At 46.0% G+C, this 25,566-nt stretch overlaps 1 protein-coding gene across 1 annotated transcript in view; it reads right to left on the bottom strand.

The window, feature by feature from the left end:
- Nucleotides 1-25,143, bottom strand: part of KCNB1 (potassium voltage-gated channel subfamily B member 1) — a 173,623-nt gene extending 148,480 nt beyond the window's left edge. The window contains exons 1-2 of the mRNA XM_075571269.1: nucleotides 24,897-25,143; nucleotides 22,612-23,352 (exon numbers count right to left, since the gene is read on the bottom strand). Coding sequence (XP_075427384.1) covers nucleotides 22,612-23,178 — 567 coding nt within the window. The 5' untranslated portion in view covers nucleotides 23,179-23,352; nucleotides 24,897-25,143. The remainder of the gene's footprint in view (nucleotides 1-22,611; nucleotides 23,353-24,896) is intronic.
- Nucleotides 25,144-25,566: the final 423 nt, after the last annotated feature.

Raw genomic sequence — 25,566 nt, 5'->3', positions numbered from 1 at the left:
CATTTCTTCGGGTGGCTTATTGTGCATTTGCCGGTGGCCTTTACCGGGATTGCGTTTCACGCACATTCACTGGCATTGTTAAAAGTCTACAATTACCAATATGAAATGGCATTTGGTAGGTGAAGGTGGAAGGTGTACATAGCCATCATCGAATTGCAACGTATATTGATGTAAAAGCTAGCCCGGTTACTGCGTGATCCCATTTGCACTCAGGGTTTTTACTATGCAGACAATGTGTGGGGTCCCGTGTCCGAATATCACACTGTAATTGTGTTTGTGCGTCAGCATGTTACTGCCTAAAAGTAATAGAACCCTCCATAAAATGTGCGTTGTTTGTATGAAGGCTTATTACATACGATGCATCGTTTGTTTTTTTAATACATTTGAGGCATCCTTCATGCTGAATACCTGACTTTAAATGAAACAGAAAAGTGTATTTTTTTTACTCTACTACTAGTGTTAGTAAATATAAATTATTAGTGGAATAATATTTATAATAGCCATATAATGAACAGGTATTTACAGTATGTATATCTGTATTTATAAAGCACCCAGGTACATAGCGCTTCTCAGCAGTAATACTAGGGGTGCCAGACGGCTTCTCCAAAAATACCGAACACAATGGTGACAGGTGCGATGCGCTCCAGACACACACAGACCTCTCTTCACTCTATGTTGTTTCCTACTCTCTTTGGCCCCACCCCCAGGCTCCTGACACCTCCTCCTGATTGGCTGCTGCTGCTGCTGTATACACATACATGCCCAGAGAGATAATACCTGTATACACAAACACTCCAAGAGAGGTAATACCTGTATACACAAAACGCCCAGGAGAGTTAATACCGGTATACACATACACATCCAGAGAGGTAATACCGGTATACACATACACGCCCAGAGAGGTAATACCCGTATACACATACACACCCAGAGAGGTAATACTGGTATACACGTACACGCCCAGAGAGGTAATACCGGTATACACATACACATCCAGAGAGGTAATACCGGTATACACATACACGCCCAGAGAGGTAATACCGGTATACACATACACGCCCAGAGAGGTAATACCAGTATACACATACACGCCCAGAGAGGTAATACCGGTATACACATACATGCCCAGAGAGGTAATACCGGTATACACATACACGCCCAGAGAGGTAATATTGGTATACACATACACGCCCAGAGAGGTAATACCGCTATACACATACACGCCCAGAGAGGTAATACCGGTATACATATACACGCCCAGAGAGGTAATACCGGTATACACATACGCACCCAGAGAAGTAATACCGGTAAACACAAACACGCCCAGAGAGGTAATACCGGTATACAGATACACGCCCAGAGAGGTAATACCGGTATACACACAGACACCCAGAGAGATAATACCGTTATACACATACACGCCCAGAGAGGTAATACCGGTATACACATACACACCCAGAGAGGTAATACCGGTATACACATACATTCCCAGAGAGGTAATACCGGTATACACATACACGTCCAGAGAGGTAATACCGGTATACACATACACGCCCAGAGGGGTAATACCGGTATACACATACACGCCCAGAGAGGTAATACCGGTATACGCATACACACCCAGAGAGGTAATACCGGTATACACATACACGCCCAGAGAGGTAATACCGGTATACACATACACACCCCTGTATTACCTCCCATTTTGTACTAGTCAAAGTGCCCAAATACTGGACACCTGGCCGCCCAAAGTAATACACATGACATAATATTATAATGCGGGAATAAGCACTTCAGACATGAAAGTAGCAATAGGAAAAGAAGTCCCTGCCCGAAGGGCTTACAATCTAATATAATACATTGTGTTAACCTATATAATGAAACTTCTGCACTGTGACAAATAAATGTCTGGTCGATACATAGCAACTTAATTCTGCGCTAACACGGGTAACAGACCTTTAATGCACTTTCTCCTTCTTTTGGTGCCCACACATATTATTTTTTAGTACATTCTATTAACATCTGTACAAACAGCACATCTTATTCTTGTGCGCCAAAAAAACGGATATGGGTCTTTTGGGTAAGGGGTTAAGGTTTTTATGTGAGGGGATTAGAGTAAAGGGTTAAGGTTTTTAGGTTAGGGGATTAGAGTAAGGGGTTAAGGTTTTTAGGTTAGGGAGTTAGGGGATTACGGTAAAGGGTTAAGGCTTTTAGGGTAGACAGTGGCGTTAGTATTAGGGGTTTTAGGGTTAGGAGTTTTAGTGTTAGGGGTTTTAGGGTTAGGGGTTTTAGGGTTAGGAGTTTTAGTGTTAGGGGTTTTAGGGTTAGGGGCTTACCTTGGCGGTAAAACGGCCGTTGGAGAGCTGTGCCGGTGGGTGAGGTGAGTGGCGGCAAAACAGCCGCAAACAAATGTCCTAAACCGCTCCAACTAATTCTCCGAAGGGGCAACATCAGAAACCCCCATACAGGAGCAGAAGGGTCACAGGATAATTATTATGTCATTTTAGATACACTTAGAGACTACAAATGACAATATTTCAGTACTTGGCAAACCTTATAACAATTGTGCTTTATATAATATATATATGAATATACAGGAATATTTACAGTTGCTTTATGCTTTACTGTGGAGGGTTTTAGTCACTTTTTTTTACCCACCATAACCTTAATAGTCGTGGTGATTACCTACTCTTATCTCATTTGAGCAAATGTCAGCAAGCCAACCTCACACTGATGATACCCATCAAGGTTGAAACATGTCTGTGAGTGGGTTAACTGACTTTGCATCTCCCAAGTCCTTGCTTAAAAGCTGTGTTTAAAGCAGCATGCATTGGCTAAGGGTTGCTCATGTAATGTGAGCATGAGATAAAAAGTGGCACTGTGTGATCATTTGCATGTCATTTCCCAGAATCCCTTGCTGCAGTGGAAGTGCTGTTTGCTGGGTGATAATGGTAAAAGACAGGGTTTTAGTCACTTTGTTTACCCACCATAACCTTAATAGTCGTATATATATATATATATATATATATATATATATATTATATACTGTATTTACATGCAACTAGCAGGAAATGAATAGGAACAGAGAGTCCCAGCTCCTTCTCGGGCCGCCGGTTCAGAGCCAGATCTGCATCAAACGGACCAAACTTTATTTTTTTGCTCAAATATTAAATAAATTAGGACCTTAAGGAATTCCCCCAGAGCAGCTCTCAGCTTTATGAATAAAGAATGACTTATTTTTTTTTACGCTCATGGTTAGGATCGCGAAACTTTACAGAGATACTATAGGAAATGTCTGGGAAGGAACGGACACCCTGGAATATTAGCCACAAGAACTGACACACTGCACTTCAAATAGTAGCCAGTGAGTCCTTCCGATTGGAGAACACAACACAATTGATGGAACATTCCATGGATTTAAAGTCCCACACCTGCCTGAAACCAAGCCGCCCCTCTCTGCCCAGAGAATTACCCTGCACTCAACCCTGCCGCACATAGACAAATCCTGTATGCAGTAGGCGTGACCTGTGACATTTGGTGACCGTTCATCACCCTGTGTTGGGGGACTTGAATGGTCTGTACGGGGTCACAGCTTAGAACGGATAATATCGAGGTTTTCTGGCAGCCGGTAAATCTCCAACCACACACAGCATCCTATTGCACTTATGACTCCCTTAACCCTTAATGGGTTTTATTTGGGTGACAGGGAATTATTTTAGAAGTTCTGTCAGTGTAATAACTGTAGCCAGCAGTTATAGTTGTTTTTTACAGCCCTTATTCCTGCCTATCTCTCCCTTACCATTGTCCTCCTTCCTGACTGGTCCTCAGATATAAAATTGGGGCCATTTGATGAATGCTGATAATAGGAAGCTGCACATGATGACATCACGGTTTCCTATTGGCCCGCAGGGTGCAGGAGCTTTTAAACCCCACCTACATGTGAACCCTGCTAGGCGACTGGAGCAGCTACCAGCACCCCCTATGGAGGTAAGTACACTGGCGACACACTTTATTCGAGCTCGGCTAGTTCCACGAATTCGGGTATACCCGGGTGTATTGAGGTTTGTGACTGTTTTCTGCCCGAGTGCATTGAGGTATTTTCCAGGCAGGGATTGAAGCATTTTATTCCCGCTGGCTGCAATACTGCACAGTATATATATATATACTGCATTACAATTCATGAATTTATGCCATCTGGTAGACACGCAAAGCATTGCAGCCTATTAAATCCTAATCATTATCATTTAACAGATCAGCCGCCCGTCAGCCAGGCATGAACCCAGGCTGGGAAGGCAAACGCAACGGGGCTTGTCAGAGGTGAGGAGCGGCGCATTCCAGGTATCTGCCAGGTACATACTGGGTATTTGCTCGAATAAAGTGTGTCGGTGCAGTATCTCCAGAATCAGGCGATCCCCGGAGCTAAAATTAATGGGGTTCAGCTCCGGAAACCCCCTGCTTCCATCCTTGGATTGCCTCCTTAAAGCTCCATGTTAACATGTATTCCTTGTCACTGTCTCTAGGTTCCTGTTCGGCCTGGGTTGGCCAGCCTGTCCAAAGCTGCAATCCCGATGACAGCATACAGTATATCTGATTAGCATTAAAGTCTAAGGGGTTTATTCCGTATCTGCCAAAGTGGCCGTTTTCGACTGAAATTCCCTATTGATTGTAACCGGCTGCCTCAGGGGATAGAGAATAAGCCCTTAAACCCTCAATCACGCAACAGTCTGTTTCATTTCCCCCAGTCACTGAATATACAGGATCACAAGGAACGTGCACATCCCGTCACATCCAATCGAATTGCAGCATTTTAGCTTCTGGTTCACTAAACAAAACAACAACAAAAAACAGTTACCCAGCGGGAGATAACAATCATAATACTACATATTAATGCTCTACGTCTCCATTTATCAAACTCAAAAGAGTATGTACTTAAATGCCACAAAACCTGCTGAGCTCAATCAGCCTTTTATCACGTGCAAAGAGATTACAGGTTAATAATAGATTGAAATGATAGAATGCAATCTGAGATTCATTTGTGTGTAACTGTTGGCAACAATTCCGTAAGTAAAATCCATGTATTTCTGGGAGATACTATCCGGTTCCATGCACAGATGGGTTTTGAATACTAGTTGTATAATTGCAGCACGTTATAATTGAGGAGGAACAGTTTAGCAGTGCCTCAAACTCCCCTCTGACATTGAACATGCCCAACTGCAGTCACAAGGACTCCAACAGGATTGGCTTGTTTACAAACCCCTACATGAGTAGGGTCCCAGCTATCGGAGGGGCTTCCAGTCCCCACACTCCCATTCTCTCACTTCCCTCTGCAGGGGAAGAACTCCTAACAGTTCCCAGAATCTCCGCCACTTCCTCTGGCGCCCGAGCTTTTAGCCGCTCTCTGGAACAGTCTGCCTGGTACAGTGCGAGAGGTCCCCTCTCTGGGAATCTATGCAAACAGGCTCAGGACCTACCTGCTTACCCAGGCATTTAATTACTGACCCACAACCTGTCCGGCATTTAATGGCTGCAGTACCGCCCCATCCTGTATTGTATCTTTCCTTGTGTTCGGTCTCGTTTATAACCTTAAATGTTCTCTTCTTTTTCCCTTTCTGTAACTGTGAAGCGCTGAGTCCCATTGGGAGAAAAGGGCTATATAAAGTTATTATTATGTTTTATGATCCAGTTCATGTTTTCAAATACTGAACCCACTGCATTCTGGTTCCTCATATATTTCTGTTAGAAAGGGAGAATAAATTAGAACGCCGACTGGATTAAAACCTGACCTGCAATCTAAACTGACATTACTAACATTTTATAAAGATTTTATAAGGATGCTAAGTATCTCTCGGAGTATCCAATCCTTCTGACCTTCCTAACTGGTTACACTGAAGCATATTGTGTTTCAGTGGCGGTGCTCCGAACATGGGGTAGAAGCCTCTTGGTTATCACACTGGCGCCTGACTCCGTGTCCTCTTGGAGTAAGGAGTAAAGTAGCTTATTTTACAAGACGGTGTTATAATTATCCACAGTTCATACAAAATGTGGTTCCTGCAATGTAATGTCTTACTAAATACTGCCACATACAAACTGGAGCTTGGGAGTTCCCTAACAAATAACCGCATTTGAACTACTCAGTGTGCAAATAAAGTTTCCATCATAACCATTTTTTTAACGCAGAGTTCAATTAAAGTTGGAAACTTGGACTTCAATGTTCTTGCTCCAAAGAGCATAATGGTGTTCACTGCCTCCAGAGAGAAGATTAAACAAGCGCTACTCTGACATCAACTCCTGCTGGGCTTCACTGCAAAATAAGCTATAATGTGAGTGGCTTTATGTATTAAGTATTAAACAGCAGATCTGTGGACTTCAAAAATTCCCAATGCCCTTGTGTGGCTCTGATAGGAAGAATTTTTTTGGAGATTACAATGCATAGATTCCGATCAACCTGTTCGTGCTCTGCAGCTTAGAACACACCGGAACCGGAATCATAAGATATACAGATCAGGGGAACGCAAGATTGTCATTAATGTACTATGTGCAAGTCAGTTTATGTTCCTCAGCTCCAAAACCGTTGTGCCAGGGACTTTGCCTGCAAATGTACATTGATAGCATCTACTATATATTTCTGAAAGCACTGTATGTCTGCGTCCCTAGCGGCAATCTCATTGGTCCCTTGGCCCGCCCGCCCCTGCACACCTCTCATTGGGCTCACACACTCACACCACCCCCTTGGCCCGCCCCCCACACCTCTCATTGGCCTGAGGCGGAGTGACGGGCCAAAGGTCCAAAAAAAAAAAAAAAAAACACACACACACACACACACACACACACACACACACATATCTCTGTCCTCTCCCCCCCCCCATCACACTCACCTCCCCGGTGCTCACCTCCCTCCGCTCCACTCCCTCCCCCGACGCGCCCACCTAAGACGCGCCCGGAAGCTGCTCCCGCACTCACCTCCCGCTCCACTCCCGCACTCACCTCCCGCACTCACCTCCCGCTCCACTCCCGCTACACACCACTCCCTCCCACTACACACCACTCCCTCCCGCTCCACTCCCGCACTCACCTCCCGCTCCACTCACCTCCCTCGCGCTACACACCACTCCCGCACTCACCTCCCGCTCCACTCCCGCACTCACCTCCCTCCCGCTCCACTCACCTCCCTCCCGCTACACACCACTCCCTCCCGCTACACACCACTCCCCGGCGGGGGAACAGGCAGGCTGCCACGCGGCGCCTAAGATGGCGGACCCCCTTCCTCCCTCGCGCTCCATTCCCTCCCGCTCCACTCCCTCGTGCTCCACTCACCACTCCCTCCCGCTACACACCACTCCCTCCCGCTACACACCACTCCCTCCCGGGCGGGGGAACAGGCTGCCACGCGGCGCCTAAGATGGCGGACCCCCTTCCTCCCTCGTGCTCCACTCCCTCCCCTCCCGCTCCATTCCCTCCCCTCCTGCTCCATTCCCTCCCCTCCCGCTCCACTCCCTCCCCGGCGGTGGAACAGGCTGCCACGCGGCGCGTAAGATGGCGGACCCCCTTCCTCCCTCGCGGCGCAGAGTGAGAAGATGGCGGCGGCCGGAAGTACAGGTAGGTGTCGCGTGTGTCGCTCCCCCACCTCCCCCCCTCCTGTCCACTGCCCCCCCACCTGTCCACTGCTCCCCCCTCCTGTCCACTGCCCCACCCTCCTGTCCACTGCCCCCCCCCTCCTGTCCACTGCCCCCCCCCTCCTGTCCACTGCCCCCCCCTCCTGTCCACTGCCCCCCCCCCTCCTGTCCACTGCCCCCCCCCTCCTGTCCACTGCCCCCCCCTCCTGTCCACTGGCCCCCCCCTCCTGTCCACTGCCCCCCCCCTCCTGTCCACTGCCCCCCCCTCCTGTCCACTGCCCCCCCCCTCCTGTCCACTGCCCCCACCCTCCTGTCCACTGCCCCCCCCTCCTGTCCACTGCCCCCCCCTCCTGTCCACTGCCCCCCCCCTCCTGTCCACTGCCTCCCCCCTTCCCACCGCCTCCCCACCCCCCTTCCCACCGCCTCCCCTCCCCCTTCCCACCGCCTCCCCCTTCCCACCGCCTCCCCCCTCCTTCCCACCGCTTCCCCTCCCCCTTCCCACCGCCTCCCCTCCCCCTTCCCACCACCTCCCCTCCCCCTTCCCACCGCCTCCCCTCCCCCTTCCCACCGCCTCCCCCCTTCCCACCGCCGCCTCCCCCCCCTTCCCACCGCCTCCCCCTCCCTTCCCACCGCCTCCCCCCCTTCCCACCGCCTCCCCCCCCTTCCCACCGCCTCCCCCCCCTTCCCACCACCTCCCCCCCCTTCCCACCGCCTCCCCACCCCCTTCCACCCCCCTTCCCACCGCCTCCCCCCCCTTCCCACCGCCTCCCCCCCTTCCCACCGCCTCCCCCCCCTTCCCACCGCCTCCCCCCCCCTTCCCACCGCCTCCCCTCCCCTTCCCACCGCCTCCCCTCCCCTTCCCACCGCCTCCCCCCCCTTCCCACCGCCTCCCCCCCTTCCCACCGCCTCCCCACCCCCTTCCCCCCCCCTTCCCACCGCCTCCCCCCCTTCCCACCGCCTGCCCCCCCCTTCCCACCGCCCCATAGCTGTTTTTCTGCACATTCTTTGTTTGTTTTCATTGTTATAAACGGTTATTTGTGTACAGGTCTTCACGCGCATGTAACAGGTTGAAGTTACAGATTATAACTATGTAATCTCTTCGTCATATTTTATCCAACAATTATCTTACCGCTCAACCTCACTTTTATGTATAGTAAGTTTAATATCACGGTGCACCCAGTGGATCATACAGTATAAACAGAATTGATCCTCAAAGTGGGATATATATTAGTTGAAAAATGCCAATATTTCCTAACTGGGTCGGGAAAGATATAGAGGTCGGGAGAGATATAGAGGTCGGGAGAGATATAGAGGTCGGGAGAGATATAGAGGTCGGCAGAGATATAGAGATCCGGAGAGATATAGAGGTCGGGAGAGATATAGAGGTCAGGAGATAAAGAGGTCGGGAGAGATATAGAGGTCGGGAGAGATATAGAGGTCGGGAGAGATATAGAGGTCAGGAGAGATATAGAGGTCGGGAGAGATATAGAGGTCGGGAAAGATATAGAGGTCAGGAGAGATATAGAGGTCAGGAGAGATATAGAGGTCAGGAGATAAAGAGGTCGGGAAAGATATAGAGATCCGGAGAGATATAGAGGTCGACCTGTGAGGATGGGGTCCCTCAATACAGTTAAAACAAACTTTAATGACACCATTATAAATCGCATCAATAACAGCGTGAAAATCTATTTACAGTGAACAATATAAGAAATAATGTCCCTGCTGGGGGGGGGGGGCGCTGCCTGGATAGGGGGGGAGCTCCCTGGATAGGGGGGGGGAGCTGCCTGGATAGGGGGGGGAGCTGCCTGGATAGGGGGGGGAGCTGCCTGGATAGGGGGGGGAGCTGCCTGGATAGGTGGGGGAGCGTTTCCCATATACAGCCCAAGCCAGCAGAGGTCTACACAGGGTTAAAGGTGCTATCCTGGTCTGTCCATGCTATAGTCTGATGACTATGCAGGTATACAGAGACAGCGAAAATTGGAAGCTCAGTGGTAGACAGTTCATATAACCCCAATACCCAGGCAAAACGTATATATCAAGATATACATATATATGATATTTGTATATACACCCTCATTCATGGGGCTGGTGATTGATCAGCACAGTTATCTGTTTAGTAAGTGCTACATCAGACATGAAATAACCTACAGTAGAGTATAAAAACATCCAATTTAATGTCTTTTTGGGGTGCATCTCTAATATACAATAATATCAATATAATATCTAATATTGCAACTGTGAGAACTTGACTTTCTAAATGCTCTGATTATTTGTACTCTTCCTAGCCTCCAGTACCTGGAAAGTCTCTCCTCCTGCATCTCACTATGCCCTCCCTATTGCTTTTTCTGTTTACTGTTTACTCACTGCTTTGTAAACGTCTCTGTTCTCTCCAACTTCCCCACTCCCCACTGCACCATTATTTACACACCTCTCTCCCAACAACTTCTTTACCCCTCAATATAAAGCACCCACACAAATCCTCTATTCACACCCTCTATCTCCTCCTTCCTGCTGTTGGGGGTCTCCCCTAAGTCTGAACCCAGACATACACCTGCTCTCACCCACGCCTCCCTGCCACCCCTTCTCACCCACGCCTCCCTGCCATCTCTTCCCCTGTAAATGGTGTTAACCTTGTGATTAAATACTAACTATCCTTAAAACTAACCCCACAAATCAAGCATCCCAACAGCCTGCACTCGTGGTTACTGTCCCACACTCACAGTCACTCTTACCACTCATTGTGCCCAAACACTGGCACCTACAGCACTTACTCCCTCACCTACTGTCTCTGAAAGTCTCCCATCATACCTCTTAGATTGTAAGCTCTTCGGGGAGGGGATTTGATTTCCTATTGTCTGAGTTTGCTGTACTTATTGTACTGTTATAATTCGCCATACTGTATTCTTTGTGAAGCGCTGAGTACGCTTTTGGCGCTATATAAATAAAGACATACAATACGAGACATACAATATAATATACATGCTAGACATATGGTGACATGTAAAATGCGGTCATAGTCTGACATTCTGTATACTATGTATTTACAGTATGAAAAACATAACTGGCCACTCTATTTTAGAACCAGAAAAAACTGTGTGACTATCTGCCTCTCTCGACACGCAAAACTATATTGATCATTGTTATACATTTTGAAGTTACAGATTACGACTATGTAGTCTCTTCGTGATTCATAGTTACGTTTAGGGAGTATATAGTTATACCAGGGGTAGCCAACCTGCAGTCCTCAAGGGCCCCCAACAAGTTAGGTTTTCAGGATATTCCTGCTTCAGCAAAGGTGGCACAGTCTTTCACTGAGCCACTGATTGAGCCACCTGTGCTGAAGCAAGGATATCCTGAAAACCTGATCTGTTGGTTGCCCTAGAAGACTGGACTTGTCCACCCGTGCCTAGAGGAAATTCAACTGTAGCCGAATATTTGATGTATCATAGATATATATTATATCATGCTTTTACAAAGCGCCTATTCGTAGCAAAACTGCTGTCTGTGTTACGTTGAATGAGTTGCCATTTACCCCACAGGGTTCTATTATTGTGACTGTGTACAGTACAAAGTTGGTCGTTGAGTCCATTATATCTGGTGTGGCGACATCAACAAATATTTGTTCCATTTATTTTTAAGATGGATTTTTATCCTTGTATTTATTACTTTTGTGTTTTTACAAGAACGTGATCCCCCGTGCTTCACGCAGCTTGGGAAATTTCAGACACATGCTTACATTGTACGGTTGTATCACTGAAATAGTGGCCGTTTAATCCAGATTCTGCATTTTCATGCCTCACTGAGTATCTCTTTCCATGAATTAAACTAACATTAATGTTGCTGAATTTGGTACAAAATAAAGAACCATGAGCCATATCCACAGAATAACACATTTCCTTTGCTTTTACGTATTTAGGTCTTGTTAACTAAAAGGACCTTTACAAGGTCACTAAATCCCACTGGATATTTAAAGGGGACGTCCCCTCCTAGGAACAAAGGGAACTCATTTCAGTGACACGTTTAAGAACTCTCACTGGTACCTTTTCTTAAACCAAAATCTAACATCTATGTTTATTTTTATTTTTTTCTTGGGAGGGATTTTATTTCTTCTGGCTGCTCCCTTCTGTGCAATGTCACTGTGTGATGTCACTGTGTGATGTCACTGTGTGATCAGAAAGTACTTGTACAGCCAGAGTCCCTCCTCCTCACCTCCCCATATCTGTATTGGTTCTTGTGACCGGGCCTTGATCCCTGTCTAAAAGGGCTTCAATAGAATGCCTGTGCTGGTTTGATGAGTCCAGCAGGGAGCTGGTTAATTGCAGCTAGAGACAATTAATCAGTCTCCACCTGGCTCATCAGACAGGTAGAAAAGCTCCTGCTTACACTGCAGGAGATCTCTGAGCACAGAGGGACTGTGCTGCCAGCAAGATACCCTGAAACCAGACCCTCTACATCCAGGGCGCAGGTGGATAGGTGGGTAAGGGGCGTATCCCCCCAGCCCTGCAGATAGGGACGGGAGAGTGAGTTACCCCTTACACAGGGATAGGTGGGTAAGGGGTGTATCCTCCCAGCCCTGCAGATGGGGACTGGGAGAGTGAGTTATCCCTTACACAGGGATAGGTGGGTAAGAGGTGTATCCTCCCAGCCCTGCAGATGGGGACTGGGAGAGTGAGTTATCCCTTACACAGGGATAGGTGGGTAAGAGGTGTATCCTCCCAGCCCTGCAGATGGGGACTGGGAGAGTGAGTTATCCCTTACACAGGGATAGGTGGGTAAGAGGTGTATCCTCCCAGCCCTGCAGATGGGGACTGGGAGAGTGAGTTATCCCTTACACAGGGATAGGTGGGTAAGAGGTGTATCCTCCCAGCCCTGCAGATGGGGACTGGGAGAGTGAGTTATCCCTTACCCATGGGTAGGCTGTTTGTTTATTTGGTTGCTTTCTTAAATATGCATTAGTTGAAGCTACGGGCTGAATAAAAGCCATGGCTTATTTTCCCCAAATGTATTTCCCTGGTTGTACCTCTGCACGTCTCCGACAGCTCTCTGATAAGGACAGGGGCGATAAGGGGAAAGAAAACCCGTGAGTGGCAAACACCCCCTCATTCAGAGGCCCCTGAGAAATGACCGGCTGTGTGGGTCTGCACCTTTAAGATGGTTTTTGCCTTTGGCGTTATGTCAGAGCCCGATGTCTCTCGCTGCTCACAGCACTTGTCTCCTGGTGGGAATATGTGGTCACAGTTGGGACCTATTTGTCTCATTCCAGACTTCTGAACAGAGTAAAAAAAGAACATGGTTTTCCACAGCACATAACTGAGAAAAATGCATTTCTCACGTAGGCGCATAGATCGATACATGATATAAAGACACATACACACATACACATTCTCACGTGCATACTGTACACACACACACACACACACACACACGATCACTGATGCTTGTAAAAACTCCAGCATGAATTAAAAACTAAAATATTTGAAGTTTTTGGTTCTTTCAACTGTAAAAAAACAAATGTTTACATAATATCTAAACACGAAACAAAAGGCGCTAGTAAGCAGTGGGACAAACACAGTTCTTCCCTGTACAGGAGAAGAGTTCAGGCCCATCCTAATTCATTTGATTGGAACAGATCTCTTCTTCAGTTCTAGGAAGTGGTTTTGCAGGATATGGAATAAGGGCCTTTAGCTGTAAATTCTATATACTCCGAAGCAGCTGCTCAGGGCAGCGCAGGTATTTCTATGGGGGATAGGGAATGAAGTCTAGTTACTAACATAAGCCTATAGTCTTATCATTCCACACACCCAGCAAATTGAAGCGTTATAGGCTCAGGAGAAACGTTATGACGTAGTTTTCCAAGGAAAGAGTAGTGGAACTACAGAACCGCGTCCCAGCAGCAGTGGAGGAGGATAATACAGTGAAGGAATATAAAACTACTTGATCGTCGTCGTCCCCCCCATGCTTGTAAGTCCTAGTTATATAATAGAAACTGCAATAATTACTTTCTTATACTATATTAGTGAAAGCACTGTATGCCAGCCTGCCTGCCTGCCTGCCTGCCTGCCTGGATGTCCGGTGTCCCTAGGGGAAATCTCATTGGTCCCTTGGCCCGCCCCCGCACACCTCTCATTGGCCTGAGGCGGAGTGACGGGCCAAAGGACACACAGGGACACACACACACAGGGACACACACACACAGGGACACACACACACACACACAGGGACACACACACACAGGGACACACAGACAGACACACACAGACACACACACACACAGACACACACACACACACACACAGACACACACACACACACACAGACACACACGGACACACGGACACACAGGGACACACACACACACACACACACACACACACAGGGACACACACACAGGGACACACACACACACAGGGACACACACACACACACACACAGGGACACACACACACACACAGTAGGGGGGGTGTACATTAGCAGCATGTACAGGGACACACACACACAGAGACACACACACACACACAGACACACACACACACACAGTAGGGGTGTGTGTACATTAGCAGCATGTATAACCCGGGGGGTGGGGCTCACATACCTGCCGGTCCCGGAGCCTCCGCCTCTTCCTCCCTGAACATCAGCCTCCACACCCGCGCGCACCTCCTCCTCTCCCCGTGTCTCCCTGTTTCCCGCGCTTTCAGCCCCCCCCCCGGCGCTGCTACAGTCAGCGGGGGAGCGAGCGCCCGGGACACAGCGGGGAGCGGCCACAACAAGCTGCCTCCCGCCTCAGATCCACGTGGGAGCGGCCTTCACCTCCCCTCACCCCCCTTCACCTCCCCTCACCCACCCCTCACCTCCCTCCACCCCCCCTTCACCTCCCCTCCACCCCCCCCCCCTTCACCTCCCCTTCACCCCCCTTCACCTCCCCTCCACCCCCCTTCACCTCTCCTCCACCCCCCCCTTCACCTCCCCTCCACCCCCCCCCCTTCACCTCCCCTCACCCCCCTTCACCTCCCCTCACCCACCCCTCACCTCCCTCCACCCCCCCTTCACCCCCCCCCCTTCACCTCCCCTTCACACACACATACAATGTATACACACAAACATGTATACACACACACACACTATCCCCAGCACCACCACATCAGCACACCGGTATCCCATGCCCCCCCAGCACACTGGCATTCTCGGCTCCCCGCCATTCCCAGTCCCCATTAACACCATCAGCACCCACACATCGCCACCTTTGCACCTCCCCCATCGGCACACCCACATCCGCACCCCCACATCAGCACCAAACCCTCCCAAATCAGCACACCGATACAATCACCATCAGTACAGCCACAGCAGCACTACCACCGCACATGGGCCGTGTGGACCACTCCCCACCCAAATGCCACACCCACACCACAAACATCCCGGGCAACGCCGGGGCTCTCAGCTAGTACATAATAAAACTAAGCAGTTGTCTAGGGCCCCAAGCATTTCAATTGACTTTTAGAAACAGGCATTTTATTATTGCTATTAATTTCTTAGCCAAACATGATTTATTTATGTTTAAACCTAGCAACATATGCATTTAATTATTTAAAAATGTAATTATTTGAAAAATAGGAGCCAAAGCCGTTATTTAGCTACTTCCGTGGGGCGTTTGGCTTTGCAATACATTGTTTGCAATGCCTCCGCCAAAAAATGACACATGAGGCGCCTTGATCCACATATATGACACGTGGTTTCCATTGCAGATTAAGTGGCCTATTCTAGTAGCTTCGAAGTGGAACAAACCGCTTGTAAAGTGCACTTTAGAAGTGGATTGCCATGCTTTGCTATGCTGTAAGCCCTTATCACATGTCCAAACCACGTCTAAACGGCTTTTTCTGAAGCGGTTTCACTCTGGCTCTGCCAATCTGATCGGTTTGTCGAAGAAGCCCTTAACCCAAATTTTTTCACTAAAATTGCTATTCTCCGTTATGCAAACCGCTTCTAAAAACGCACGTTTTTTTCACAACTCACTCAGAGTGGCGAGATCGGGATTGCGAGTCACATACAGAGCCTGAAATATGGGTTTGGCTGAGAGAGCAAAACCCATAAATCAGATCGGTGATGGAGTTAGCAGCTCAGGTCATTAAGGTCATTCCACTTCAAGTACAATTCGGCTGTCTTGGCCATTATAACATGCGGTTTGTCACTTTTTTTTAGAAGCGGTATAAAAGAAGTGATTTGTCCCAGAGAATAGGGTTTCATTCCACTTCTTCGGAACATGACAAACCGCGCAGTTTGGCACGGACGCTTCAGAGCTCCTACAAGAGAGGCTCCTGCAGGCAAATGTTGCAACTATTCCCGGAGGAGAAAGGGCAGAGGTAAAAACGTTAAAGCACCAGACCATTATGTTAGAGAACACGCCGTGAATGTGTAGCAATACTGGAAGTACACACATCTAACCATCTCAAGGGGCTTTCCTTTCATTGTTAAGAGAAAGCGACATGCTAAAGATACACAGAGTTATAGGTCCAATTAAAGAGTAGTGGATCCACGTAACAACCCCCAAGCACAAGTGTTGGAGGTAAATACAGCCAAGGAAGAGAAAGCTGCTTGGAATAGACGGTGTTTTCCTGCGTGTAAATATGGAAAAAAACTGGGGGTCAAACAGAGTCAGAGGCACCGAGTTTAGAGCAGGTTGGAGAATGGGCTGTCAAATGCAACATTTGTAAAAATGTAAGTGCTCAAATGGGAAGAGGAGGCACCTGGCAGCATGATTCTAGTCCATGCTTACTCATGATTTATTTAAAAAGTTGTCAGGGCAGGTACAATAACAAATGTTTGAGGGATGTGCATCCATCACCTAGCAGCACAAACTAAAAATGGGGTGGGATTCAGTAGAGATCTGGAGTGCACACCCCTGGAAGTAAATATTCCACTTCTATAGATAGCTGAAAGCCAAATAGAACAGAGAAAGCGTCACTGGATGTAAATAGTACAAGGATACTTACAAAAAATAAGCATTGGTCATAATAAAATCATTGAGAAGGAGCGGCTCAGTGAGTAAAGACACTGACTGGCACTGAGTGTGAAACATGGGAGCCTGGTTCAATTCCCGGTGTCGGCTCCTTGTGACTATAGGGAAGTCACTTTATCTCCCTGTGCCTCCGGCACCGAAACACAGATTGTAAGCTCACCTGGGCAGGGACTGTGCCTGTAACATTCCTCTGTGCTGGTTCTTCAATCCTCTGCAACTCGATATCTCAACTATCGTTACACCCGTACTCGCCTAACGTTTTGTCACATGATCTCTCGTTACACCCGTACTCGCCTACCGTTGTGTCACATGATCACTCGTTACACCCGTACTCGCCTACCGTTGTGTCACATGATCACTCGTTACCCCCGTACTCGCCTAACGTCACATGATCTCTCGTTACCCCCGTACTCACCTAACATTGTGTCACATAATCTTTCGTTACACCCGTACTCGCCTACCGTTGTGTCACATGATCACTCGTTACACCCGTACTCGCCTAACGTCACATGATCTCTCGTTACCCCCGTACTCGCCTAACATTGTGTCACATGATCTTTCGTTACACCCGTACTCGCCTACCGTTGTGTCACATGATCACTCGTTACACCCGTACTCGCCTAACGTCACATGATCACTCGTTACACCCGTACTCGCCTAACGTCACATGATCTCTCATTACACCCGTACTCGCCTAACGTCACATGATCTCTCGTTACACCTTTATTCTCCCAACATTGTTTCATCTTGGCGCCTTTTACCTGTACAGCCCCGTCCCGTCTTCCCCCTGTCACACGAATCTCTCCCTGCCTACGGAACACAATTTTCATCAAGAACTTTCTGCTTTTAAAGCAGCAAATTCACCTCTTAAAAGAAGCCTGTAATAACATGATGTACACCTGAATTACTGACTCCTGGGCACTTTTACTCCTACTGTGTCTTCCAAAATATACCACCTAGGCTCAGATTAACAGAAGGGTACCAAGCTGAACCACTTCTTTACTCTTATTCAGCTGAATGGGAGCACAGCTGTGCTAAAGCTTAACAACTGTTTGTGGATCTGGGCCTTAGATTGCAAGCTCTTTGGGGCAGGACATCCCTGTGTCTTAAATTGTCATTTATGTGCTGCTCTTATCCCCATTGTTTCTACTTTATCTCCCTTGTATTGTCATTTTGTAAAGTGCTGCGTAAACTGTGGCGCTATATAAATAAACGTTTGCATATATACACAGGCGGAACTAGGTGTTTTTACACCAGGGGCAAGTTCCTCCCATTGCGCTGATCCAGACATGGCCACGCTGATGCAGGTACACGTGGCCACGCTGATGCAGGTACACGTGGCCATACCCACTGACGAGCAGCACATTGACACAGACACGCCTTCCCCCTCCCACTGACATCATGGGGAGCAGGGTGGGCAGATTCCTGCAGGTCTACACCTCACTCTGCCCCCAGCCTCTGCTGCCCACTCTCTGGCCTTCCCCTGTCCTCACTGACCGGCGTGGCACTAACACACTTATCAGCTGGTCACAGCGCCTGATCCACTTTGATGTGGCGTTAGTGAAGCAGGATCAGGCGAGCTGTGAATGGCTGCAGTGATGATTGACAGGCCAAATCACCACCACAACACAGGCACCATGGGGGATCTCTGAGTCCCATATCATAATGACTGAGCCACCTGTGCTGAAGCAGGGATATCCTGAAAATCTGACCTGTTGGTGACCCTGGAGGCCTGGAGTTGACCACCCCTGCGTTATGCCTACTGTATGTTTCAGGATTTTTCTTCTGTGTGCTTCTATCTGCAATAGATCCTTAGAAATGATGCAATCATTCAGCATTGTGTCATTCTATGTTATTATGAGAAAGGAGAGACTTTGTGCGGTACAGCTGGTCATTAAGTGGTATTCAGCGCTTCACTGTAGCTGGCTTGGGTTCTCACAAATACAAGTGCAGTAATTGCACTCTATTTGAACTATCTTCAAACATCATTATTTTGCTGAACGAGCGCTTAGTGCATTGTAGAGAAATGTATCACCTCCAGGGAGCATACATCTGCATACTTCCAGAATGCTGGCTCATACTACAGGGTCATTATAGAAGTACAAGGTGTCTCTCAGAGGCCCCAATTCAATGTACTATGAAGTCGCTCTCTCCTTGCTTGGGACAACTTCAAACCATAGAAAAAGGCGTTAAAATGCTCCAAAGTGCAGGGAAGAGGTTTTCAAAGGACATTGAATAAGAGTCCAATGTGATACGAAATATTAGTAAAAGGTTAAAACGAGTATCACCCAAAGACAAGAATGATACATAACACTTCTGAGCACATTTAGTATTAGGGTTCCTCGGTAAAATGGATAGGAAGCAAAAAGTGCTCATTTGCATGGCATTACCCAGAATCCCTGGCTGCAGTGGAAGCGTTGTATGCTGTGTGATTAGTGGGTAAAGAAGGTTTGGGGGACATGGCTGAGACTTGTGAATGAGCTCACACGTGTTCTTTATTATTACAGTAAATACAAATATCACACGTGGGCACATTCACACATCTCAGGCAGGGCTGCACCTTGCCCACCCCCATTATGGGATCATGCTTTCTGGGCAAGCTACCCATCTATCGGTACAAGCTCCTCACCCCTACCACATGCAGCACTTATCATCTGAGATCTGACTCCAAAAGACTGTTCATGGTCCCAAGATTCAGCAAAGTATCCGGCCGATCCTCCTCCTCTTACCGTGCACCCCACAACTGGAACAACCTACCTGAGACTCTCAAAACCGCCACCAGGCTAAGTTCTTTCATAACTAAAGCTGTCTCACATTTTAATCTGGTCTGTAACTGTTACATACGCCCATAATATATATTATCTCTAACTGTGCATGCAATGTCTTGTATATAATGTATAACCTTGCTCAGTTAATGTAACTGTGTATTGTAACCATGTATCTGTCATCATAACCCTGTGCCCAGGACATACTTGAAAACGAGAGGTAACTCTCAATGTATTACTTCCTGGTAAAACATTGTATAAATAAATGATCTCTTATACAGTGCTTTCACTTTATTATTACCAACAACAACAACAAATACAATAAGATGAGGAATTTAAATGACGACGATATTCTGGCTAAATGCAGGTGGAGAATGGGGCTGTGATAGCCCATATAAGACAAACAGACATGAATAATAATAATATGTTCTTGTGTGGTGCTGATAGTTTTACGTAGCGCTTTGCAGAGACATTTTGCAGACACAGTCCCTGCCCCGTGGAGCTTACAATCTATGTTTATTGCCTGAGGCACACGGAGATAAAGTGACTTGCCCAAAGTCACAAGGAGCCGACACTGGGAATTGAACCAGGTTCCCCTGATTCACACTCAGTGCCTTTACTCCTTTTCAGTATATAATTAATAATAAGATGGGTAACATTCCAAGGCACTTATGTGATCCTGGACATTTCTCTTTTCTTGTAACATCAGATGCTCATTAAGAGTTATAATTTCCACACTACTTTTTGTTATTTTTTCTACTCTCTCATTTCCAGCTACAGAAAAGAATATTCTATCAATAATCTTATTTAGCCACTTTAGTATGTTTCCAGAGCTGAAGGGGCAGTCAGCAGTCGCTCTAAAAGCAAAGTAACACAAGTTTGCTATCTCAGTGTAATCTAACAGCATATGAGCAGGTGTGTGTCTGTGTGTGTGTCTGTGTCTGTGTGTGTGTCTCTGGGTGAGAGTGTGTTTGTTCAGATATGTGTATACAATCTAATATATCTGTGTGCCTTCTGTGTATATCAATGCATGTATCAGTGCCTTCTGTGTAAATGTTTGAATATTGTCTGTTTAGACTATATCTGTCACTGTGTGTCTCAGTGCATACGGTTTTGTATGAGTATCAGTGTGTTAATGTTGGTGTACCTGTGTCTGTATGTGTATTATAGTTCATCTAACAGCATATAAGCATGTGTGTATCTGCGCACATGTGAGTGTGTGTTCAGATACGTGTATATCCTCTAATATAGCAGTGTGTCTTGTGTGTACTGTATATCAATGCATACAGTATATCAGTGTCTTGTGAATTAATGTATGCCTGTGTTTATACTATAGGCATAATTCTGTGTATCAGTTTATACTGTGCTGGAAGGGTCTCAGTGTATAATGTGGGTGTACCAGTGCCTGCATGTGTAACACAGAGTTACTACATTTGTGTAGTTAGAGAATACAGGCATACCCCGCATTAACGTACGCAAAAAACCGGAGCATGTATGTAAAGCGAAAATGTACTTAAAGTGAAGCACTACCTTTTTTCCACTTATCGATGCATGTACTGTACTGCAATCATTATATACGTGCATAACTGATGTAAATAACGCATGTGTAACAGGCTCTATAGTCTCCCCGCTTGCGCGCAGCTTCGGTGCAGGTAGGGAGCCGGTATTGCTGTTCAGGACGTGCTGACAGGCGCATGCGTGAGCTGCCATTTGACTATTGGGCGATATGTACTTATTCGCGAGTGTACTTAAAGTGAGTGTCCTTAAAGCGGGGTATACCTGTATCAAGCTTTGATATTATGAGTATGCATCTGCAATGGAATATATATCAATCCCCTTATGAGATATCATTGGATGATATGACACTGGGGTTTTTTGTTTGCCTTCCTCTGGATCAATAAGTAAGTATAGATATAGGATAAAGTATCTGTTGCCTAAATTTAGCATGGGTTGAACTTGATGGACATACGTCTTTTTTCAACCTCATCTAGCTATGTAACTATGTAACTATGTTACTATGTAACTATGTAATGCATTGCTTATCCCTCTAGAACAGGGGGGGGCAACTCCAGTCATCAAGAGCTACCAACAGCTCAAGTTTTCAGGATATCCCTGCTTCTCTTTGACTGAGCCACTGACTGAGCCACCTGTGCTGAAGCAGGGATATCCTGAACACCTGACCTGTTGGCAGCTCTTATGGACTGGTGTTGCGTACCCCTGCTCTAGAAGGGGTTACAATGTGTGCTTACAAAATATGTGCCCCATCTGACTTCCTTGCTTGTTAGGTTGCATTGAGGTTGCACTTGGTAATGAGAGCTTGAGCATGTCTGGTGATCTACAAGATTAAACATGGACACATTGTGATAAATCATACAGCAAAATGTCCCAAGCATGCATATATTACTGTATATGTAGCCAGTGTATGCCAATTAATCACCACCTCGATTAGTCTATTTTGCATTCTGTGGCACTATAAACACCACTAACTAGGAGATCTATAATTCTGTCTCACTACATCCTCCCCATTACACTAGAGAAAGTACCAATAGTAAAATAGAAGAATGTTAATAAAATATACAAGCAATAAAAAAATTACATGTACCAAGTCATGCAATGTTTGTACAAAGCAATAAGAACCAGTATAAGATACCTAGGCCTATCCAGGATACATGGCATTTCTGATATTGTTTTGAAAATTAACTCTTTAAGTACATTGGATTCTATTATGAAATGGGCTTCTCATTCTCGGTAAGTTTAAAGGGTAAAATGGTTCAAAGAAGACATTCCTCTCCAACTCTCTCATACATAGTATCCCTAAGGCACTAATCCCCAATTAAAGGTTAAATACAGCAATATATGATTTAACATTGCAACACCTCCAATAACGTTTTGTTCAGAAAGCAAACTAGTCTTCAAAGCTTCCAGCATCATAGGTTTTTTTTTTTTAAGATTTCCCTTTAGCATTAATATACAGTCAATCACTAGGCAGCAACATCATTGTACTGTATTGTAGAGAGGTAATTATGGTCATTATTATATCCATGAAAATCAAAATATCTATGGGATGTTTCATCATAGAAAAAAAGGCATGTCAATGTACAGAGTATTCTATTGGATAGGGACATGTACTGTACTCTTACTTGATTGAAAGACCCAGGAAACCATTTAAATGTGTTAGTGACAACAAGCAGCTCATCTGAAAGACAATTAAATAGTACTGTACCTTAGCAGCTACTGATGAGTTGGGTTTCTCCAACAGATCCCATAATTTCTTCCTCTTCTCAGCACAGCATGTATGATCAAACTCTTCTCCCTCTCTTTCTCTCAGGGTCTCAGCTTCTCTTTTCAGCTCTTCATTCATTTGTTCTTTTTTCTGGTGGTATCTTGCCTGACAGCATGACTCCAGATAAATCTCATCAATGCCCCAGTAGTCCAACTCTTGGCTGAAGGACAAAGCACACATCTCCTCCATCATATGCAACTTCCCTGTACGGTAAAAGTTCAAGATAGAAGTGAATGCCCCAGGGTGCCTGTCAAAAAAATATTCATTTTCTTCCAAGCTGTAGTCATCACATATTTCCATGAGGGATTCGTGGGTGTTGCAATCTCTAAGTTTTCCAAGCCTGGTACGTGGTAACCTATCTAGGGTCCTCCACAACACTTCGTGTGCCAACCCCCCAACATTTAACTTCACCCTTCTTGAGCATGCCTTGCTTCTGATAATTTCCATGGGATCTGGAGGCAAAGAGGCAGTAGAGCGGGATCCATGCTTATTCATCCACCCGGGCATTTCTGTGGACTGAACAAGGCTCTAGCAATGGGGAATAGTCGTGGTATACCTTGGGGGGTAAGCAGCAGTCACAAGTGGCGCTTCATCTGTCCCCCTTCACCTCCATTCTGAACGGAGCACAAAGAAAGGGAACCGGTGGGTCATTTTCTCTGATGTGTGTGGAATCCCGATGACCTACAAAATAAGCAAGAGCATCCTTCACACAGTGTCAGGTGGTTTATCCATTAATCAGAAGAACAAATAGCTCATTTAATCTGCTCAGGCTGCAGCAGAGGCAGCTTTTCTTGTTCCTCTGCTGGGGTAGTGTGAGGCTCTGGGACTCCAGCAGTGGAAATACACAGGGCGCTGTCCACTTCCATGGTGCTGAAACCACAGCTCCTGTATCAGAAAACCCCCATGTGCCGTTGTTCATACTGCATGGCTTTATCAGTTTCAGCATTTAATCTATTATCTATTATGTTGTATTTCACGCCCAAGAACGGGTTGTAGTACTGAGATATGCTTTATTTATCCATGTAAGCATACAGACATGATTGATATAGGGTAACTTAAAGCTACTAATGCCATTAGCATCTATTTTGGGGACAGGCATATTAATTGGAATGTGTATTATTAGGTTGTATTTATCCCTCGCTGCTGCATGTAATGTCTGTGTTGAGCATATTGGAAACGCATGTGTGTGATGAATAATTCTGTTGTTGTAGTGTTATGCCTATTATGCATCAAGTTGTGTACACTGTGAAGGGGTTTGGAAAAGATCTGTGAGTCACAAGAAGTTCACACTTTTAATATTAGTATTGCAGGGAGATTTGCATCTCAAAGTGGAATTTCAGTGTGACACATCAAGGTGAAGAATGATAATACTAAACAAACGTCTACAAACACAGAAAGTCTGTGAACCTGTTATTTATAAATGCATAATATTTGGAAGCGTGAATATTGCCCTTTTTATGCCACCATTACAGACTGGCAACATAGAACAAGATCCACAAGTGGCTATAAATACACCATGTACCCATTAATCTTGTGTGGGGTTTTGTTCTGTGCCTAACTACCCTACATTACCCTATTACTATATGGAACTCTAGCTTGATAGGAATCCTTAATGGGGAATAGAGGAGGTATTAAATATAGCCCCCTCTTCTTACAATGCAAATATTCTCATGTATACACACACACACATCTATTTCATATACACAGTGCAAGCAACAGAACAAAGATTCAGTAACAGAGAATAGCCATCTGTTTACACACACTGATGCTGACAGGCCCTATTCCCAATGATGTAGATTTACAGCCTATGCACTTGAATGCAGCAAGTCTGTTTCCTGACCTGCACAATGTCCCTGCTTCTTTAAATATTTGGCTGGTAACAGAATACTGTATCTAAAGCGTGCCTGGAAGAAATATACACTGTGTCTTTAACCAGCATTACAGCACAGCACAGGCTCCTGCCTATGTTTAATGTCAAACTCAGGGGAAACGACACACTGTATTTCTACAGCTCAACAGCTATTTTAAACGTGTATATACAGCACAGATCATATGCTGGATTGAGCAGAATATACAAATAGGTATGCAGTATAGGTCTTGTGTAGTATCTATGCATTCCAGTGTATATTGATTAGAATTATATATATATAATATATATATATATATATATATATATATATATATATATATATATATATATATATACATACATACATGGACCATACCTCCTTCACAGGTTTGAGATCACAGCAGTATTCCAGTCTTTGCACAATGCTGTAATAGACAGATCTCCTGAGCTGAGGGTAATCCCTGGATCCTTCTGTCACAGCTAATTCAGGCCTTCCTCCCTTCTGAGATGGTATCAGGTGAAGAGCAGGTGATTCAGATAAGGAGCTGATCTCTCCTGCTTTCTGCTGGCTCTTAATGGAGATCAACAAGTCTGGTCTGAACCAGGAGCTTTTCCCCCCTCTGCAATCCTGCCCAGAGTTGTTTAGAGAGAGAATTTGAAGTTGTGATTTGAATGGAGGAAAGGAGCTCCCCCTGTAGATCTGAGACAGGAACACAGACCGCCTTAACTCTTTCCTAACACCAGGAGCTGAATTCCAATTACAGCATAGAGTATCTTGGTCAGACGCAATCTGCCTGGTGATATTTCTTTTTAGTAGGTAGGTTGTCCTGCTAATTTCCACCAAATCTCCCTGATTTGACTCATTGTTAGAATTATGACCATGTTATGTTTTCTTGATTACAGCCCGAGTTTGATGATCGGAATAGGGATTATTTACTTAGACAATGCCAGTTAAAGTTGCAATTTTTACCACTTTAAAATGTCCTCGTGTGTATAGGAAATTAAACAGGAAGAAACATGTTTGCCTCGTTCTCTTATGATCATTT

The sequence above is a fragment of the Ascaphus truei genome, chromosome 15, assembly GCF_040206685.1.
Source record: "Ascaphus truei isolate aAscTru1 chromosome 15, aAscTru1.hap1, whole genome shotgun sequence".
NCBI lineage: Eukaryota > Metazoa > Chordata > Amphibia > Anura > Ascaphidae > Ascaphus > Ascaphus truei.
The sequence above is the reverse complement of the archived record's forward strand: the minus strand, read 5'-3'. Positions and strand labels throughout refer to the sequence as shown.